At 42.7% G+C, this 12,555-nt stretch overlaps 1 protein-coding gene across 5 annotated transcripts in view; it reads left to right on the top strand.

Annotated features, from left to right (window-relative positions):
• Positions 1-12,555, top strand: part of DENND1A (DENN domain containing 1A) — a 1,150,393-nt gene that overhangs the window by 955,771 nt on the left and 182,067 nt on the right. For all 5 annotated transcript variants that reach the window (XM_030207362.1, XM_030207365.1, XM_030207363.1 and 2 more), the window contains exon 19: positions 2,714-2,845. In XM_030207362.1, the coding sequence (XP_030063222.1) occupies positions 2,714-2,845 (132 nt within the window). The remainder of the gene's footprint in view (positions 1-2,713; positions 2,846-12,555) is intronic.

Here is a 12,555-nt window from a genome sequence, read left to right as displayed (position 1 = left end):
CATTGATAATTACCTAGGGAGTTTTTCCCTTTATTTTAATTTGCCTCCCAAGCTTAGTTTTAGTCATTGCACTAACAGCTTTCATCCAGAAGCTCCTTCTAGAGCCCTATAATTGTGGACCCCAAATTCAATCACTAATGTCAGTGTTGTACAATGAGTAAGGCTCTCTTCCCCAGAGGCTATGAATGGTGTCTCCGCAACACTGTCCGCTCTAGCTGGCCTGAGTAGAGAACCACCTGAGCCAGGAATCAAAGCCAGGTCCTTCTGAATGGTATAACCCAGCAATACAGCCATCAATCCAGCCCTAGAAACAAACTAAATACTGTAAATTCATTGGTCAATAATTGTGTAATCTTATTTTCTCAACTTCTCTTCCTGGATTCTTTGACTAAAGATAAATCTATATTTTATTTCTAAGCAACCACTGAAGTAGGTAAACAAAAAATGTAACCTTTAAATGGTGAAGCATTGGGTTTATTTTGCTTATGTGTTACTTAGTTTGTGTTATCCTGCAGTGTGTCCTTTTTACCTCTTCCTTTTAGTAAATATCATTTTCCAAGGAGAAGCAGGATCCAAGTCTTGCATGTGGGTGATGGGAATGACCCCAAGCTTGTGTACACAAACGTTTGAGAACATGGCACCATACATGCATGCATCTTCCCACCTGCTGCTGTCACATGGGACCTAGCCAATTGCTATTTTTCCATGTGGAGCTAAACGATTGCACTATCTAGTACTTCCCCTCAGCTTGCATCAAATTTTATTTACTGTCTATTTTTGCAGTTTCTTGCTCTAACAGTGTATAAGTCAGACCTCAGCTACCCAGCCAGGTAACATTTTTCATCATCGAGGAGTCTGATTTTGCTACAGCCATTTTTCTGGTTATGTCCCAGAACAAAGTAGTTCCCAGTGGCTTTAAAAGTATTCCAGTTGTAACAGAACCATATCCATAAGAGATACAATTGGTGACTGGAACCCGATCACAATTCCTCCTCTTGTCTCCTGTGTTCACTTGAGATCAGCCTCCATAGAGGAAATTTGCAGAGCTGCAACATGGTTTTCGGTCCACACATTCACATCCCATTACTGTTTGGAACAGGACTCCAGACATGACAATCAATTTGGCCAACCACTCCTTCAGGAATCTATTTGGGGGTCTATCTACCCCACTAAGCCCATTTCTTTCAGTTCCAGGACGCCTTGTAGAAAAAAAAGGAAAATAAATGAAAGTTATTTGTTATTCTGTTGTTGTTGCCTTTGTCTCTAAGGCCCGAAGTCTGTTTTTCATTAAAGGCAGACTATAGCTAGGGATTATCACATGTAAGACTATTTTATCTTGCTTGTCCTCAGAGATAACAAAATTACTTATCTGTAGCAGATATTCTCTGAGGGCAGTAGGATGCATAGTCTTACATAACCTTCCTTCTCCTTTTGGTGCTGCATTCTATAAGTAACTCGATTTTCTAGTTCCTGTATGACAGCGGTAGGCAAGAAGCCGCTTACGTGCATGATGCAACATTCTCAAATGTTTGTACTAACAAGCTGGGAAGTGTTCCTGCGCAGGATCCATCAGATGATGTCACCCATATGTAAGACTATTGGGCTCATTTTCGAAAGAGAAGGGCGTCCATCTTTCAATAAATCAAAAGATGGACATCCTCCCAGGGGCATCCAAATCGGTATAATCGAAACCCAATTTAGGACTTCCCCAACTGCACTCCGTCGCAAGGATGGTCAAAGTTCAAGGGGGGTGTGTCGGAGGCGAAAAAAACAAGGACGTCCCTGACGAGCACTTGGACGTTTTCACCCGGTCGTGTTTTTCTTACGACTAAGGCACAAACAGGTGCCCGAAATGACCAGATGACCACCAGATGACCCCTCCCACCCTCAAAAAAATCTTTAAAAATATTACGTGCCATCCCCAGATGTCACACTAGGTCCATGACAGCAGTATGCAGATCCCTGGAGCAGTTCTAGTGGGTGCATGCACTTCAGACAGGCGGACTCAGCCCCATCCCCCCTCCCTATTACGTTTGTGGAGGAAACAGCGAGCCCTCCAATCCCACCAGAAACCCACTGTACCCACATCTAGGTGCCTCCCTTCACCCGTAAGGGCTATGGTAGTGGTGTACAGTTGGGGGGGGGGGGTTAGGGGGCTCTGCACACAAGATATGGGAGCTATGTTCCTGGGAGCAATTTATGAAGTCCACTGCAGTGCCCCCTAGGGTGCCCGGTTGGTGTCTTGGCATGTCAGGGGCTCCAGTGCACTGCAAATGCTGGCTCCTCCCATGACCAAATGGCTTGTATTTGGTCGTTTCTGACATGGACGTCTTTGGTTTCAAAAATTGCCGAAAATCAGAAGCGTCCATGTCTAGGGACGTCCAAATCTAGGGATGGCAAAATTTAAGGATTTGGATGTCCCTGACTGTATTTTCGAAACAAAAGATGGACGTCCAATGTTTAGAAAATACTGGTTTTCCCGCCCCTAGATTTTGCCGTTTTGCAAGGACTTCCAAATCGAAACTTGGACATCCCTTTCGAAAATGCCCCTCCACGTGGCTCATTTTCAAAGCACTTAGACTTACAAAGTTCCGTAGGTTGCTTTATAACTTTGTAAGTCTAAGTGCTTTGAAAATACACCTCTATGTATCTTGCTATACTCGGAGAACACCTGCTGTACGTAAGTAACATTGTTTTATTGGATGTTGTGCAGGACATTACTGAGAATGGATGTTCTGCTGTACCAGATGAGCCTCCACCAAGGACAGCTCCATCTCCACTGGTTGAAAAGAAGGAACCTAAGCTCAGAGATGACAGGAGGCCAATCACAGTACATTTTGGACAGGTATGTGATACATCTGTACTTTATGGAAGATTTATCAGACAATAATTTCACATTTAATATGCACATTTTAGGTATGAAAACATGATTTCTTAATTGTTTTTCTGTGAAGAAGGCAATACTAAGCTTTGTGTTCTCAAAGGTTTCTTAGAGTGATGACTCATATTTTTTTAATTGGGTGATACATATATATTGTATCTAGGGGTATTGTACACTACCTCTAGAATTTTGGCGTTAATCCTCTTGTGCAAAAGGCCACACCTGTCGTGTAGGATATGGACATATATCGGTATCTGAAGGACACCAAACTTGTGTCACTTCAAACTGAGACTGGAATTTGAAACATACCTTATTTGTAAACTAAATTGTATTTGTGATTCACTGTTAAATATACAGCAGACATTGTTACAGTCACATTGGGGACAATTCTGTAACATAGGAACTAACTTTTATGCACCTATTAGACAGTAAATGTTTAGAATAATGGCAATTTTCACGTGTATGTGTGCAAATACATGCATAAATGCCAAAATTCCTCCAAAATTCTAGTCTACAAATACCTGCTTAACTTACATATTGCTTATTTGTAAGGGGAGCCTTACACGTGGATTGAGCTTATACTTACACATGGTACTATGACACAGCAGCTGTGTCAGAACACCAGGAGTCACACGGGTTAGGAAGTAACCATCTGCTATACCCAGTTAAAACCCAAAGGAACAGAAGAAAAGCAGAAACAAAGGTTAGCATAAACCCTTACCTGAATCAGGTGCCCTCTGCTTCCAGCAAAAATCCCTTTCACCAAGTAGAGGAGCCTTAGGGGAGGACTAGCTGGAAACCAGACCTTAGGGAGAGGTTCAGCAGGCAGCCTGAGGAGGAAACTGTGTCTGCTGGGAGCTGTTGTGCAGAAGCCTGTTGCTTCCCATGTGGGAAAGGGACTAAGCTATTCATCACAACAGTTCCAAGAAAGGGGAGTAGCTGGAAATCTGTTATACATAGTAACATAGTAGGTGACGGCAGAAAAAGACCTGTACGGTCCGTCCAGTCTGTCCAACAAGATAAACTCATATGTGCTACTTGTGTATACCTGACCTTGAATTGTATCTGCCATTTTCAGGGCACGGAATGTTGAGGGCACATTCTACGTTCTCTAGAATAGATTCTATTTTAGTATCTAGAGATTTATTTAAGAGGATCCATGAAGCAAGTCACTTAAACCTTCACTGCCCCAGGTACAAAATAAGTACCTGTATATAATATGTAAACCACTTTGATTGAAACCACCACAAGGTGGCATAATCAAATCCCTTTTCCTTTCACTATGGCATCAGGTTTGATGCTGCCATCAATCCCCCATTTTCCATGCAGCCTGCACAGTCTTAGTTGTAACATGGACTCGGTAGGATGTATGACCCATTGAACTTTTTACTGACTCTGGTTGTGAGCCCAACTTTACAACTTCATATGGGGTTATAACTCATAAATTGGGAAATGCTGCCTTAAGGCTTCTTTGATTATTTATATATCTTTTACTGTGCCATGCCACATATACCACCCTTTTCACAAGGAAATATATTCTTACTAGTAAAAAAGCCCCGTTTCTGATGCAAATGAAACGGGGGCTAGCAAGGTTTTCTTCTGTGTGCATGTGGGAGTGTGTGTGTCCCTGCCCTCTGCCCTCTCTCCCTTCCCCTCTGCTCTCTGTCCCTTCCCCCCTCGGAGTCCAGTCCTTCAGTGTTAAGTTTTCTGCTGTGTTTGTGTTACAGAGATAGTGAGGGCTTCTGCCCTCTCTCCCCTCCCCCCTCTGAGTCCTTCACTGTTACAGAGAGAGCGATTTGATTTTGTGCTTTGCTGTGTTTTCCTTCACTGTTTGTGTTACAGAGAGAGCAAGGGCGGGGCAGACACTCATGGGGAAACCGGATATCTCTCCCCCTTCACACTTCCGGCTGGAGGCTTCATTTAGAACGTTGGTGGTGCCTTTTATATATAGAGATATTATTCCTGATTCCTTTTGAGAATCATATCATGACTTAATGCTCATTAAATCTAGAACAAGAAGTGCCATGCTTGGTCAACTGAGCTGCACCCAACTGAGAAAGAAGTTTAGCAGGCAGCCTGAGGAGGAAGCCGTGTCTGCTGGGAGTTGTAGTGCAGAAACCTGTTGCTTCCCAGGTGGGAAAGGCATTACGCTAACCGGCACAGCAGTTTCAGGAAAAGGGTGTGGCTGGAAACACTCTAGCAAGTTTAGCAGCCACTATAAGAAGAGAGTGCCAAGCAGTCTCAAGAGGAGGAGAGGATAGGCTGAGAACCCTTGGGTTACAGATATACCCATATGAAGTCAGTACGAGCTGAGGCTCCATGGGATACTGTAGGTCCCTAAAGGAACAAAAGACCTAAGGCAGGTACAAGCCAAGCTCAGCAGACTAGGGAAACAGTCTAGAAGGAAGGACATAAGAAGGTTGTACCTGGTGGCCTGGGTAAGAGTTGGAATTCCCTTGGTGTTTGAAATATGGGCTGACAATCCCTGGGTTAAGGTTAGTCTCAGAAGGAGTGAAAAGTGGGTTGGAGTTTCCCTGGTATGTGAAAGACGGAATTCCCTTGGTGTGTGAAAGACAAGTTGGCAATCCCTGGGTTAAGGTTAGTCCCAGAAGGACTGGGGGTTGGGTTACCCTGGTATGTGAAAGAGGGTTTGAGTTACCCTGGTTGTGCTAAGATGGGTTAAGGTTACCCTGGGTTGTAAAAGGAGACCTGAGACATACCCTTTATTGGGAAAAGAAGGAATGTGCTTATAGGGGAACTGGTTAGGGAAACTGATGTGTGATGTATACGTTTGCCGGACATGTAACAAAGAGTAAAGGTTTAATAATTGTCATTAATGTAATTGTGCTTGGAAGCCAAAGGATACTTTCTTACACCCCTGCTCTCTGAAAGGGAAAGAGATCAGCTTTATTTAGTGGAATGAGATTTGTGTTGTCCAAAAAAAAAGAATGTTTTGTTTTAAAACCTAGTGAAGCCTTGGTTATTGGTTAGGCAGTTACCTAGGCCAGGGAGAGTGACTGATACTTGAGAGGTTAAAGAAGTGGACAGAATAGCTCAGCCCTAGTAGAAAGATGGAGTCCCTCAGAGCCAGTTCTCTCCACTAAAGCAAGTAGACTCCACTCAAGTCGTCCTTAGCACCACTGTAAAAGTGTAGACTAGGTCCAGTTCCCAAACCTGGTCCTGGAGGCACCCCAGCCAGTCAGGTTTTCAGGATATCCACAATGAATATTCATGAGAGAGATCTGCATGCAATGCCTCCACTGCATGCAAATCTCTCATTGTGGATATCCTGAAAACCTGACTAGCTGGGGTGCCTCAAGGACTGGACTAGGACAAACACCCATTAGGGTGCCCCTAATTGTGACGGTGCATTATAGAATTCTATAGTTTACAGGTGGATCTCAAGCATTTAGATGACAACACACCAGCTTTATAGCTGATATACATGTTTGTGACTAAATGTTAAGCATGTATATACTTGATTTGGCTAGCATTCTCTAAAGGAAAGCAAGCACCTACGGTCCTTTCTAGAATAAGCTCCTGCCTGGTGCTGCTATAGAATTGCCCTCATTGTGCAGAATCAAGCACAGGAAGCATTTGATTTGATGCAGGGTTCAATCATATGACTGTTGCACATATTTGCTGTGCTTTATTCTTCCTACCAACAAAATTGTATTTAATAAACCTCATGAAGGACCTTAGTACTATATTTCAGTGATTCACTATTCTCAGTGTATATTTTCCATAAAACCTGTAGCATTGCAGTATACAAAGCATTAATAAGCCACTTTTCTTGGTTTAAACTCCAGGCAGTGAAAAGATAAATATGTGTTTGTTTTTCTTTGTATTTTCCTGCTGCTACATTTATTTATGTGCTACTAGAGAAACGATTATATAGCATGCAAAATCAGCCTGTGGGTTGCTACAAAGCTGATACTGCACTGCATGCCTTCCCTAATCTAGCAGCAGGTCAGCAAGAAGAGAACAGAAATTAAAAAAAGAAATAAAGAAATATATATATATTTTTTTTCTTTATAGCCTTATCTATTCCAGTATTTATTTATTTCCTTTTAAAACACAGTAGAGGGTAGCACCAGTGAAAAAAAATTATATCCATATACTTTAGGATATGTAAGGTTAAAAAAGAACATGCTAAATAAATTTCTATTCATAAATATAAGTAATCCTCAGCTGCCATACATATATTGAGCACTGTTATGCTGATTCTGGTTAATAAAAACAATTGGTCTCTGGTTGATTGCTCTTTTCTACAATCATCTATTTGTTTGTTAAATAAGTAATTGGCCTCTGGGTGTAAACAAACCAGACAATATTTTTCATTGGTTTGTCAGCAGTGCTGATAGTAACAAATTTTTATTTATAAGGGATACATATCTTCTGTTGTCACATAATCCATTGTCGTGCATTAATCCTGTGTACATATCAAATAAGGAGGGTTGTTACAGGATGGAAACCAATAACTTACTTCTAGAGAGCAATATGAAGAGAAGGTGTAAAGTTAAATCATGTAAAATAAAATTCAGATGCATGTGCAAAATGGAAGCAAGTAAAAAAGGAGTTAAAAATGAGTATGAGGAACAGTTGCCAGCTTTGAAGTTTTGGGATGAAGGTGATGTGTATATATATATATATATATATATATATATCTACTATAATAAAACTCACCCTCAACATTCTGAAGACAACGTTCTGAAGTCACTCAGTCACTCACTGAAGGGTTCATGGATTCATGGTGGTGAAGCCACAACACTGACCATGTCTCTCTGCCCCGCCCTCGCATGACGGACCAATCAGAAAAAACACCCTCAACATTCTGAAACACAAAGGACCATCACAACACCGTTCCCAGGCAACACTAGGCAACGTAAGACGGACCAATCAGAGGAAACTACGTGACAATAAGGGAGGAGCATTCCCCAGCAGAATGGCTCATTATCTGTGCAGCACGGAGAGCACAGAACCATGCTGGAACGAGAGAAGAATATTCCTGCTGTGGGTATGTGCAAAAATAGACCGGGGGAGGGGGGGGGAGAAATTTTTAAATGCCTAATGCCAGTACTGAAGAGTGCCAGAGGGCCTATAGCACAGACTATATTTGGGATCGCTTGACATGGAGTCAGAGGAGACGGAAAACAATGTGCCCGTCACCATCTGGGACATGGGCGAACAGGACAAGCTGCGGCCCAGCTGGAAGGATTACCCGCGACCCAGCCAGCAGCAAACAGCGACCAAGGAAGGGGGAGGAGTACTCCTTCCCTGCCTAGGAATCGCTGGAGACTGGCTGCCAAACTAACGAAACAACCGCACACCGACGCACCACCTCCATCATTCAAAAGGCATCCACTCTTTCTTCAACAGAAATGCAAACTAATAATACAAAACAAACAAAGAATACATGGTTTCTCAGGCGGCTGCAGGTAACTCCCCTCCCCCTTCCTCTTCCCTTTTTGCCGAAGCGGCCAAGGACGTGCCCAACCATCCCCAGCCTCAGGCAAGCAGTCTCCCACCTCGGGGATTCCCCGAGCACCCGGAAAAAGACGGCGCTGATTCCTGCAGCGCATAAATGTTCCAGCATTCCCCTGCAGCCGGCCTGAAATGGACCAAACATACCGGATCACCCCCCGACGGCCCGAGACCGTGCTCTTCTCCCTTTCGCCAACTTAAAACAACCATCCCCGTCCTCAGGGAAGCCGTCACCCACCTCCAGGATGCCCAGAACCCTAGCCCAATGGAAAAAGATGGCGCTGCTTCCAACAGCACATTTCTCTTCCAGCATTCCCCTACAGCAGCCCTGAAACGGCCAAAAAATACCGACAGACAAAGAACGTGCTCCTCTACCTTCCGCCCATCTAAAACAACACTGCTGCCTCAGCACAACATGGAAAAAAAAAACACTCAACAAAGGCTGACCCCCCTACAACCACATTTACATTTCACCAACAGAAAGACCCCCCTCCACAAACCTCCTTGACAGACAAAACCACACACACACAATACAACAGAAACACACCCTCAAAGCCACACACCAATCCAACCCACTTTGCCAGCACAGCACATCCCCCAACCCCCAAGCAAAAAACAAAACAAAAAAAGACACACATCAACAACCTGCACACACACCACACCCTCACACACACAAAATAACTCTGTGACACATACACACACACAAAAAAAAACCACATGCTAGCGCTCGTTTCATTGGTTTCGGAAACAGGCCTTTTTTACTAATATATATATATATATATATATATATATATATATATATATATATATATATACATACATACACACACACATACACACACACACACACACACACACACATAGGAGCCAACTTTTCAAAATTATTGGGGGTGCTAAACCCAATGGAAATTACCCCTCCCTGGACACATACAAGGAATTTTCTCAATATTGGGGGTGTTCAAGCACCCACAGAGTCGGCTCCAATGTGTGTGTGTATATATATATATACACACACACACATTGGAGCCGACTCTGTGGGTGCTTGAACACCCCCAATATATATACACACACACACACACAGGGTTATGGACATGTTGCTGATTGTGCCTTTTAAAGTTCTTACTTTGCTTTTCTTTTCTCTTTTTATAAATATACTAGCCGTTGAGCCCTTGAAAACGGGCTACTTTTGGAATGGGGGGAGGTTTCCGAGCCCCCCCCCCCCCCGGAGTCGCCGCCACCGCCCCTCCACCCGGCCCGAGCAGCACTGTAAACTTACATCAGCACGCAGCAGCAGGCACATCAGCAAAGCTGCCATCGGGGCGGGCTTCCTTCTCTGCCTGTGTCCCGCCCTCGTGTGACGTAACGTCGGCGAGGGCGGGACAAAGGCAGAGAAGGAAGCCCGACGGCAGCTTTGCTGATGTGCCTGCTGCTGCGTGCTGATGTAAGTTTACAGTGCTGCTCGGGCCGGGTGGAGGGGCGGCGGCAACTCCGGGGGAGGGGGAGCGGTTCCGACATCTGCAGCATTCCAGTAGAGACTTTCCTCTCTGTTCCGCCCCCGTATTGAAGTGGGGGTGGGGCAGAGAGGGAAGTCTCTACTGCGCATTTGCGAGTGAGTACGGTCACTCGCCGTTTATATGTTTGATTCCTGTCCTGGGAATTGGCCTGCTTTGTTTTTGATGTTTTCTATCCAAAGTGTTCTGTAAAGGTAGTTTAATAAGTACAAAATAATTACTGTAAAAAAATTGAAATTAAAAATCTCACCTTTGTCATGTGTCTGTTCTTTCATTTTTGGTTAAGAGATTTTTGTAAAATTTTATGCACAGCAGGGAAAGTGTATTGAAAATGTCCAGGTTTTTGATCAATATGTTATGTCCAAAGATAATTATTATAAACATAAGACCTCATTTAGTAACATGTGCTAATACAATTTAATGAATACTAAATAATGCAAATCCTATTTTCCTCAGTGGAGTCTTATTTATCATCTATGGGGGTAATTTTATAAGTGCAATTTTGTGTGTATATTGCCAGTATATAATACGATGACAAGAATGTATGTACTTGTGTGTGGTTCTGTAGATGGTATATTTGGGGATGTATTATGGGCAGAGCATGATTGAAGTCATGCATGTGCTGTATAAAAAACACATACTTGCACATTCTTGGTCCTGAGAAGGTGTAAATGTCCGCAGCTTTATTTTAGCTGAAATTTCTGCAGCTGTTCAGGGGCAGTTTTATAAAGACACCTGTATGTCTTTATAAAATAGGCACCTCTTACTCTCAATGTGTTTAACTCATAGGACCCTGTTTACTAAGCTGCGCTAGAGGTGCGTTAATGTTTTTAGCATTTGCTAAGCATTAGCACACGCTAACCATGTAGATGCCCAGAGTATTCCTATGGACATCTACACGGTTAGTGTGAGATAATTTTTAGCACACGTTAAAAACACTAGCGCACCTGAGTAAACAGGCCCATACTATGTTAATGTGCATCAACGAACATTAGCTGGTTAACACACATTAGTAACTGAGCCCTATAGATTCCTAAATTAATACTGTGTGCTTTTAATTAAAGATTGTAACAAAGCTGGCACTGTTACGTTCTGTTTTCACACAGAGTAGCCATCGAAGCAACCATTTTCCTTGTTTTGGGAAAAGGGAATCATTCTCCTTCCCCCCCCCCCCCCCCCCCCCCCCCCCACAGTCTTTATTGGCCGTGCCCGAGATGAATATTTTTCTCATTCATGAAATGTAAACGGAAAGAAAGAAAAACAGATTCAATCTAAGTAGCAGAAAATAAGATTCAATCTAAGTAGCAGAAAATAACTTTGGTTGAGATGATAAAGAGGACATGCGTCAATGCTATTTCTAAGTACCTTGTCGTGCAAATGGGGAAGAAGGCATTAAGAACACAACTACAATCTATGATGTTTGTACTTTTGTAGCTCTGTAAACTGGAGAGAACAGAAAAGGAGGGGGGTTATCATTTGTCATTTAATTTATATATCTGCTAACTTTATGCTAGTGGAATGTAGTGAAGGCAGGATATTTTAAAATGCATGCATGCGGATTAGGGTCAAGCCCCATGTATCAGTAATGCAGTTGGCTCGTCTGTACAACTGGAGTTCTAGTGCTTACCAACGGCAGTGAGATGCCTTAATTGAGACATGCTGTCAAAGTGACAAACACATTTGCATACAGTCTATTTATTTTCTCTGGAAAGGTCTGCAGTCTGCTGTTGGCTGAACATTCTTAATCAGCTTGCTGTAAGTGAGCCGGCAGCTAGCTGTCCTATTTTGGGTGTTTTTCTTCATTACATGACAGATTAACTAAAGGGGGATGGGCTAGGAAGCCAAACAATAATCTTTCTTTTAACTGTTTGTATCTCACCCCTACAGTTTTTTTTTTGTCATTAAGCTCAATTTAACTTCTGTTGTTCAAATGTTTAAAGATCAGACTCAAACTAATGTTGCAGAGGTTTCTATCATACAAGAATTTACATCACACATAATATTACTATAACAAGAAAAAGAACCATCTAATAATTGTGCTCTGGAAATAAAATATTGCTGCCACAGTGTTTATCAAGCACTGCTCTAAGGAGGTAAGAACAGAAGTGCCATGCTGGGTCAGGTAAATGGTTCATTCAGTCTAACTTCCTGTCTCAGATAGTGACAGATCCATGGAGCACTCCCTTACCTGCAACTCATTACCAGAAATAAGAGATGGTGATCACCACATCTGGCTCATAATTGCTAATGGATCTTTCTCTAGAAACATGTTCAAACCATGGAAACCAAACTATGCCATTAACCTTGAATGTGTCTTCTGGAAAAAGATGTTACAGATTAATTTGGTATTGGTTACAAATATTCATTACTTTTTAAATCTGCTACTAGTTTGTTTTATAGAGTGTCCCCTAGTCTAATTCACTGTTTTGAAGGATAGCTAACCATTCTCTTGTTGCCTGTTTCACCCATGAGTGTAATTTGCCTGCTTCTTTTGGCAGGTGCAAATAGTAAGGTGGTGAGGGGAAAGGTACCAATTCAGCATTAGCACCATAATTGTTTGGGAGGACATCACCATCCTCCCATGCTCACCCCAAACTATGTCTAAAGTTCCACCCCCACTCCTGATTTTATAAACCTCTATCATATCCCCTCTATCTTCTTCTTTGAGTTGAAGAACCT

The sequence above is a fragment of the Microcaecilia unicolor genome, chromosome 6, assembly GCF_901765095.1.
Source record: "Microcaecilia unicolor chromosome 6, aMicUni1.1, whole genome shotgun sequence".
In the NCBI taxonomy this organism is placed as follows: Eukaryota; Metazoa; Chordata; class Amphibia; order Gymnophiona; family Siphonopidae; genus Microcaecilia; species Microcaecilia unicolor.
This window is presented reverse-complemented; position numbering and strand designations above follow the sequence as displayed.